The sequence below is a fragment of the Nerophis lumbriciformis genome, linkage group LG29 (assembly GCF_033978685.3).
Source record: "Nerophis lumbriciformis linkage group LG29, RoL_Nlum_v2.1, whole genome shotgun sequence".
Classification (NCBI taxonomy): domain Eukaryota; kingdom Metazoa; phylum Chordata; class Actinopteri; order Syngnathiformes; family Syngnathidae; genus Nerophis; species Nerophis lumbriciformis.
Genome location: NC_084576.2, coordinates 18,425,477 through 18,435,000, shown reverse-complemented (window position 1 = coordinate 18,435,000; position 9,524 = coordinate 18,425,477). Strand labels below are relative to the sequence as shown.

Genomic DNA, 9,524 nt, shown 5'->3' with positions numbered 1-9,524 from the left:
GTCCCGGACCCCGGCGAGGCGTCCCTTCTCCGCTCCGTAAAAGTGTCCATCTCTTTTTTTTTTCTTCTTCTGTTGTGGCATATGCTGCAGGTGCCTGCTCGTTTTTCGTATGTGGGTAACAACATTTAACTATGTATATATATTTCCAAATTGGTTTAACTGCCACCCGCCTGAATCTATTTAAAATCTAATTTTTTTTTATTTCAACCGCCCGACCCGACCCGCGGATAAAATCTAATTTTTTTTTATTTCAACCGCCCGATCCGCGGATCATCCGCGGACTCCGCGGACTCCGCGGTTGTGTTCGCAAACCGGGCATCTCTAATATATATATATATATATATATATATATATATATATATATATATATATATAGGGTTTGAACTCACACCTACCGATCTCTGGGCGAACACTCTAACCTTGGCTAGTCAGTTCATTCTTTGCTGAATGTAGTCTTTTGTTGTGCCATAAAAAGTGTTACTAATGTAAGTAGTGTACTTACTACACACCAAGTGTTGGATTATAATGTGCATCTTAGTTTTCATTAACACATTTGGAGGTGTTGATATCCCCATGTAAAATTGCTTATGCTAAGCAAAGCCAATGAGTATTAGCATCAAGCTAGCGCATTTTTGGAAAAGTTGAGCCTTACTTACGTTGGAGTGTTTTTTGAGTCAATTTCTTTGTTAGCATTAAAAATTGCAACATTGCCTGGAGGTAGTCTGGATGAGTTCGCTCTCAATGCTGCTGGAGTAATCGCCAAATGCCAATGGGCAAAGAGTCGGTACCGTAACATGGCACTGTTCGTGAATCAGTGCCCAGGAGGACCAAAAAATATCGGATTTGATACCCATCCCAAATTTTGAATGTGTTCTGCCTGAGAGACATCATTTTTCTGAACAAGAAGTATAGTCATGCTTCAACATGGATCTGGTCACAGCCCTACTCAACATTTTCATTTGATACTCTGATCCTTCTACCTCACTCAACATTACTGACACGTCTCCTTTGTCATGAAGCTGGAGGAAAGAGAAGCTCAATGCTTTCAAGCTGAGAGGAACAAAAATGATCGAATGATCCAAATGGATGAAAGAGAGAAAGAAATCAGCGTTGCCGCTCGGAAACAGAAAGAAGCGCAGGCTGCCGCGGACGCCTCCAATGACATTGTCCAACAGTTAGAAGAGACGACGCATAGGTGAGTGCAGAGGGACTGATCGATCGCTGAAATGACAACCCTTATGTTCTGTTGACTGTGATGCTGCATCAGGCTGGAGATCGAAAACATCAGGCTCAAGGCTTCTGCAAATCAACACTGCCACAAATTTGAAGCACTTCAAAAAGTCGCTCAGGAGGACGCAAGGGTGAGTGCTACGTTTTTGTGCCACAATGAAGTAACTATAAATTCAAAATCAAATAGGAATGGTCATTATATAATTTTAATTGTGGAATACATGGTGTATAAGGGGTAATATTATGATTTTGTTCTTCTACATGTAACACTTTTTTGTGGTCTACACAACATGTAATGGTGGTTCTTTGGTGAAAATGTTGCATAGATTATGTTCTACAGTTCATCTTCAAGGCGCTTTCTGAGCGGCTGTTTTGTGGGCGGTCTAATTTATGTGCCGCCACTTCGACAGCGTCTTCTCCCTGCCGTCTTTGTTGTAGTTTTTAGCATTTCCATAGCGAGACTATTGACAGATATAAGTTAGAACTAGGGTTGTCCCGATACCAATATATTTGGTACCAGTAAAGGTAACAAAATGTATATCGATACTTTTCGATACTTTTCCAAACAAAGGGAACTACGAAAAAGTGTACATTTTGGCTTTATTTTAACAGAAAATCTTACAATACAATAAACACATGTTTCCTTTAAAATAGACAAACAGCTCTGTAAAATGTTTATGTTACTTAACCTCTAAAGGCCTTAGTGGCCACATGCGTGGACAGCACCTTTTAGCTCTTATTTCCAAAATTGTGTACACTACTGAATTTGGGTCTTATGCCTGACATATGGACACTTATACTGCTATCTGGTGGTGTCAGAAGAGTATAACATACAATGGAATTTTGAAAAAAAAAAAAGTTGAAAAATAAAAAAATAGCATGTCACTACACATGAAGTACACGTTTGTTACTTATGGACTAAGTACATCATATCAAAAGATGATTTTTAGTTTTTATTCTAATTAGGGTCCAATAAGCCCAAATAGCAAAGAGAAATTAAAAAAAAGCTTGTAAACAAACAGCTTGGGCCTTAAGAAAATAAGTTTTGTTTAACAAAATTATACCCAAACATTGAATAAAGACAAATACAGATAAGGCAACAAGAGAAGTATCCAACATTTCTCTTTTCTAAAGTAAATCCTACAGCAGATATGGGAATCTACCTCAACAATATGGTTTGCCTGAGTGCCTGGACAGGACAGATTAAAAAATGTTTTGTTTTTTGGGGGGTTTTTTTGTTTGTTTTTTTAATCGATTAGGAATTGTTACATTCATTCGAAAATCTATTTTTTGACACCCCTAATATACGTTGCAAACAGAGTTTTGCAAGGTGTTACGACAACAGTACAGTAGTACACTGAGGTAGGTCATAAACTGACATATATATAAGTAAATATACAATGCAAACAGTATGGTGCAAAATGTTACAACAGTAAAGTTAGGTATGTGGACATGTTAAATGAAGGTGTATAGTGGTGTGGATGGTTCAGATATGGAAAGGGGTCGGGGAGGAGCTCATGTTGTGTTTGTGCCTTCATACAGTTTAAAACATTTTTTTTATTTTTGCAGATCAGAGTTCAGTTGGAGGAGTTGGTGACAAATCTTCAAAGCAGTAAAATTACTTTGGAAGACCAACTTAACAAAGAGGTGACTTTTTATTTCCATTGTGAGAGATGTGTTTGGACATCTTTTGACATGTTAAAAGGGGGGGGAAATGACAGGCATTTATTTCTTCGTACTAATATTTATGTATTTATTTTTAAAATGTTATTTATTGTTTGTCTTGTATTTTAATTGCACCTAACAGAGTGGCCACCTGTATTTTCGTCATGCTGTCATGTTTGATGACAATAAAGCATTCTATTCCATACAAATTGGGCATGTCAAACTTTCATTTCAGTGCTTTCTGATGCTTTTTAAGACAATGTCGGGTTCTTTTTGCTCTTGTCATTTTTGTTTCTAGGTACAGAGGCAAAGCCTGCTGACTAGTAACGCCCAAGACAGTCATGCCATGTGGAAGGAGGAGATGAAGAGCCGTTCCAAGTTAGGGCTGCGTTTTGCAGAGCTTGAAAAGGAACAGAAGGAGCTGAACAACCAGGTGAGCATTAAAATGGCATCTTGGTAAATAGACGGATAGCCCATTGAACACGTTTTTGCTTGTGTTGCAGGTGGAATTGGAGATGAAGAAAACAGAGAACATACAAGAGCAGAAGAGGGCGGTTGACTTGCGGCTGGAACAAGAGATGAAAAGAAACTCAGATCTTCAAAAAGAAATGTACAGGTAGGTGACTTCAAACCTCACACTTGAATTCATCTTACCTGTGATTGGATTTATTGAGATGTAGTGGAAGGCCGAGTATAGTGATATTGTTTTGCTACTTTTTAGCTATTGTCCCACGGAAATAAAACATAGGGCCTGATCTATTAAAGGTTTGTGTGTATTAAAACATTAAACTTGATAGCACACGCAAAGTTGATCTACTAAACTGAGTAAAAATAAGGAGTCTTTATGCAAAATATATGCTGAAGTCAAATTCCTTGTGTGTTGAACATACTTGGCCAATAAAGTTGTTTGTTATTCTGATTCTGATCATCAAAACGCTCACAGTACTGGGAGGGGGAAAAGCCAATGTAATTATTTGTACACACAGTGAACAGGACTAAAACTGGTCTGCAGGAGCCGTTACAGGGATTTTGCGGGTCATTCAAAAGCATTACAATCCAATCCAATCCGCTTTATTAATATAACAAATTTAAACAACAAAATGTTTCCAAAGTGCTGCACAACAATATTAAAAACAATTAAAAACAATATAAAATAAATATGATTAAAAACTATTTTAAAGGGTAAAACCAATTAAAACAGTAAATAGAAATCAAAATTTTAAAAACACAGAGGACAACAGAGGACCACACAACTCACGTAGTGTTAAAAGCCAGAGAATAAAAGTGGGTCTTAAGTCATTAAATTGATTGAAATGGGTCTTAAGTCATTAAATTGATTTTGCCAAAAATTAAGGCCTTAAGTGGCTTAAAAATGTATTCATTACTATTTCCAGAGACATAAAAAAAAATTCAATTAATAGTAAGTCAATTAAATGAAAATAAACTTGATAACTTTGTTATGTCCGTGTGTGTTACCTTTTTTTGTCTCTGGCTTTCAAACTGGATACGAGAAGTCTCACTTTGTGCATCGCTCTCAGCACCTGAACACATTATTTTAACAGTAATGTGGAATTAAGTAAAAAGAGTGAAACCTCTTGTCGGTCATCCACAATCTTTGTTTCGGTGTGGACCATTAGCTCACACACAAAGAATGCACGGACGTCGCCACGCTAGTCGTGACTCAGAAGTGAGGAGCACTGCTAAGTTACCAAAGTTATGAGGAAAAAAGATGATTACAAAGCAAAATGTCCACATGTGGGAATATTTCAACTTCAAATTTAATGAGCAATATGAGCCGATCAGCGCAGACAAACTAGCAAGTATTCCGTGATGGCATTGGCAACAACAAAAAGACAACAAAACCACCTGACCTAGTTTGTTGGGGGAAAAAATGCACTTTAAGATGTTCAATATTTATTGAAGTGAAATTTTTGCTCAGATATTGAGAGTCAATTTAATTTTTGTGTTTGTTTACCTATTTAGGATAATTAAGGCACTGACTTTCCAATTACATTGGCAAAAAATACTACAATAGTAACAAATAAGTTTATTGCATTTGAAAGGGTTACCTGCATTATCATTACATATAATTATTACATTAGTGCTTAATTTGGCCACAGTTAATGTAAACATTTCGACTCTTCAGGATTATCATTGTCAAATGCTTACAATTACTTTTCAAATATTGAAGTTTATCATTGTCAAATGCTTACAAGTACTTTTCAAATATTCAAGATTATCATTGTCAAAATTTGTCTTTACAGGCATGATTTTGACTATATTGTATATAATAATGATCTGCTGTAGGACATCGGCATTAAATTTGTTTTAAGTTGCATTAAAAAGCGTCAAAGTAGATTTGTTGATATCTGCAGAAACCTTGTGTGTTGCGTCTTTACTTAGCACGTCTGAAATGTGCGTGCAATAGAGATGCGCGGTTTGCGGGCACAACCGCGGAGTCCGCGGATTATCCGCGAATCGGGCGGATGGAATTTTAAAAAATTAGATTTTATCAGCGGGTCGGGTCGAGTCGGGTCGGGCGATTGAAATTTAAAAAAATTAGATTTTAAATAGATTCAGGTGGGTGGCAGTTAAACCAATTCGGAAATATATATACATAGTTAAATGTTGTTACCCACATACGAAAAACGAGCAGGCACCTGCAGCATATGCCACAACAGAAGAAAAAAAAAAAAGAGATGGACACTTTTACGGAGCGGAGAAGGCCCCCGACGCCTCGCCGGGGTCCGGGACCGAGGCCCCTTACCCCGAGAGGGCCCCACCGGGAGCCGTAGCTGAGGCGATCCGCGAGAAGGGCCCGACGCACATCCAGGGTCACCACCGCGCCCACCGCACCGACACCCCGCCTCGTCCGCCTTCGCCGCGGCCGGCGTCACGCGCAGCAGGTAAGCAGCTTACCTGCCCGCCACCCCCGTGGCCGGGGGCTCGTAACAGGGGTCACTCCGCGCGCTCCGCCCGCGCAGCTTACCTGCCCGCCACCCCTGTTGCCGGGGGCGCGTAACAGGGGTCACTCCGCGCGCAGTGCGCTCACGAAAGGGGTGGGGCTCTCCCTGGTTGATATAGACAGCAGCTAGGACGGTGGCCATGGAAGTTGGAACCCGCTAAGGAGTGTGTAACAACCCACCTGCCGAATCAACTAGCCCTGAAAATGGATGGCGCTGGAGCGTCGGGCCCATATACCCGGCCGTCGCCGGCAGCGAGACGCGCTTGGAGGTGCGCTCAGCGCGGCTCCCATATGATTGCGCACTGGTGTGCGTCTGGGTCGTGACAGCGTGGCACGCGAATGCTGCATTGGATCAGTCTCTTTTCTTTAACAGGCAAAAGCTTTATAACCTCACTAATGCCTTGCATCGTCTATATTAGATATATAACAACGGGCGGGTGCGGGCGGATGGCGGGCGGATGCGGTTCTGATCAAATGTTAGATCGGGTGGATTGCGGATGGTTGACGACTTTCTGATGCGGTTGCGGATGAAATAATTGCCTATCCGCGCATCTCTAGCGTGCAAGCTATATATTACACATATTGTCTATTCAGAAATCTAATTTTATAATTTCATGGCTGCTGGATTGCCTAGGGCAGGGGTCGGCAACCCGCGGCTCTAGAGCCGCATGCGGCTTTTTAGCGCCGCCCTAGTGGCTCTCTGGAGCTTTTTCGAAAATGTATGAAAAATGGAAAAAGATGAGGGGGAAAAATATATTTTTTGTTTTAATATGGTTTCTGTAGGAGGACAAACATGACACAAACCTCCCTAATTGTTATAAAGCACACTGTTTATATTAAACATGCTTCACTGACTCAAGTATTTGGCGAGCGCCGCTTTGTCCTACTAATTTTGGCGGTCCTTGAACTCACTGTAGTTTGTTTACATGTATAACTTTCTCCGACTTTCGAGGACGTGTTTTATGCCACTTCTTTTTCTGTCTCATTTTGTCCACCAAACTTTTAACGTTGTGCATGAATGCACAAAGGTGAGTTTTATTGATGTTATTGACTTGTGTGGAGTGCTAATCAGACATATTTGGTCACTGCATGACTGCAAGCTAATCGATGCTAACATGCTATTTAGGCTAGCTATATGTACATATTGCATCATTATGCCTAATTTGTAGCTAAATTTGAGGTCATTTAGTTTCCTTTAAGTCATCTCAATTCAATGTATATCTCATGACACACTATCTGTATGTAATATGGCTTTTAATTTGTTGCGGCTCCAGACAGATTTGTTTTTGTATTTTTGGTCCAATATGGCTCTTTCAACATTTTGGGTTGCCGACCCCTGGCCTAAGGGGCTGATTGAGACAAATTCAATTGATACAAAATGAGCTGTTCGCCACAAATTGACATGACATGCGATTGATGGATGTCTGTTGTGATACATTGTGCTCATCCATGTCCATGAATTGCCTTTCTGTTTCACTGCACTGTGTTGGTCTGCATTTATGAACTTTGTTCTTTCTGTGTTTTGTATTCACTCAGGTTACAATCGCTACTTAAAACAGCCAAGAGGAAACTGCAAGATCACCAAACAAGTGGTGTGGAAAAAGAAAAGGTTTGTACATCTCCCACTAAAGTGGACAACCCATCTATATGTCCAACAACTCATGTCCTGGTCCCCCATTGGCTCTGTTCCTAAAAAAATATGCCATTTTGGGACAAAATAATGCATAAGATTGGACAATAAATAAATATAAACAATCATTAGTCAAAGACAGCCCTACTAATCACGCTGTATTAAAGGCATCATATTATGATATTTTTTCTACATTTAAAACACTTCCTTGTGGTCTACATAACATGTAATGGTGGTTCTTTGTTCAAAAGTTTACATAGATTATGTTTTACATACCACCTTCAAGCCGCCTTCCGACCGTCGCTTCGGCATGTGCTGTGTTGTGGGCAGTCTCATAAACGTGCCTCCACTTAAACTGTTTCTTCTCCCCGTCAGCCATGTTGTGGTTTTTAGCACTTCCATAGCAAGTTTAGTGACAGATATAAGTTGGAACTATAGCCTATACGCTACTTTGTATTAGAAATGACAACGGCAGAGGATGCATGTGCATGTACAAGCCAGTCTGCCCCACAACATGAGGTTAGGGAAAAGAAGGAAGTTTCTACCATATATGGAGATATCTGCTGACGTGACTATGGCAAATGACGTAACTAAAGTCTCAAATTCCAAACGGCTCGTGTGGCTCAGGTATGAAAAAGGCAAGATTGTTTTTTAGGCCATGTCTACACTAAGTCGTTTAACCCCTTAAACAAATAATTATTTAGCCTAAGCCCCGTTTCAGCCACACTAAACCATCGTTTAAGGTCCCCCTCCTCGGACAAATTTTTACACGGGTAAGTCAGCTGTGTAATTCTTGAATCTCCGGCACTTAGCTTTGTATGGACTCATTGATCGTGAGTTCGGAGAGGAAGTGACGCCAGAAAGAACACACACACAGAAAGTGACGTCAGAAAGAACACGCCACAGCCAGCTTCATAATAAAGCGGTTTCGTAGCTCGGAGCTAACCACTGGAAATATGAAGGCGAGTCAACCAGACATGCCCGTGTTTCTCCTTCTTCTACATGTACAGACGCTTGTGGAAATCACACATGAATACCATAAGAGAAAGCGATTGCAGCTATTTCGGATACAACACTTCTCAGACGGCAAAAGAACTTTCGAATGCACGAAAAACTTTGTCCATTTGTCAAAGGAGAGACAACGAGAATGCGGGCTCCCGTGAATGTGATAAAAAAGGTAGCGTGTGCTTTGTATTACCTGGCCGTCGAGGGAAAACTAACTACGGAAAACAGCGAATGCTTTTGGACTGGTAAAGCAGACTGTGTCAGTTATTGTCCGCCATGTATGTCGCAGACTGGACGTCGAGGTCCAGAGTATATAAAGACACCAAAAATGAATGGACAATGAAGGTGAAGGCAAAAGGGTGAGGAGTGTCCTGACCAGATATCTACATCCCTAGTTTGATTGATGTAAATGTTCTTTATCACATTGTTTACGTGTCTAATAAAGATTTGATTAATTTATGATGGCTCAGGTGGGATTCACTACAATAGGGCCCCACAGCACACTGGATTCCAGGTACTGTATTTTTCGGAGTATAAGTCGCACCGGAGTATAAGTCGCACCTGCCGAAAATGCATAATAAAAAAGTAAAAAAACATATAAGTCGCACTGGAGCCTGGCCAAACTATGAAAGAAACTGCGACTTATAGTCCGAAAAATACGGTAATTGAAATACCACAACACTGGATATTGTTCAGATAAGTAAAATTTAAGAAATTGCACACAAAACAACACTGGATGTGACTATGACGTGCGCATTTTCCGCGCACGCGTATTAGGTCTTGTTGCGCCGGCGGACAGAGGGGGCAGGGGTCTTAAACTGTGGCATTGTTGTGTGTGAACATGGATAAGGTTAGGTGTGATTTACCCTGGACAACCTTATCCGGCTTAGTGTAAATGGGGCCTTAGATATCTCTGCCATGCCTCCATGGTTTGATTTCAAATTTTCGAGACTTATGCAAATACCAATAGGTAAGAAAAGTTGGTTTTGCATAATAGGGCCTTTCAAGACATGTTCACAATGACTTCCT

The 9,524-nt window shown here is 40.5% G+C and overlaps 1 protein-coding gene across 3 annotated transcripts in view; it reads left to right on the top strand.

The window, feature by feature from the left end:
• Positions 1 to 9,524, top strand: part of LOC133572140 (uncharacterized) — a 74,102-nt gene that overhangs the window by 45,711 nt on the left and 18,867 nt on the right. For all 3 annotated transcript variants that reach the window (XM_061924873.1, XM_061924872.1, XM_061924870.1), the window contains exons 25-30: positions 1,020 to 1,195; positions 1,268 to 1,361; positions 2,800 to 2,877; positions 3,194 to 3,328; positions 3,399 to 3,511; positions 7,397 to 7,469. In XM_061924873.1, coding sequence (XP_061780857.1) covers positions 1,020 to 1,195; positions 1,268 to 1,361; positions 2,800 to 2,877; positions 3,194 to 3,328; positions 3,399 to 3,511; positions 7,397 to 7,469 — 669 coding nt within the window. The remainder of the gene's footprint in view (positions 1 to 1,019; positions 1,196 to 1,267; positions 1,362 to 2,799; positions 2,878 to 3,193; positions 3,329 to 3,398; positions 3,512 to 7,396; positions 7,470 to 9,524) is intronic.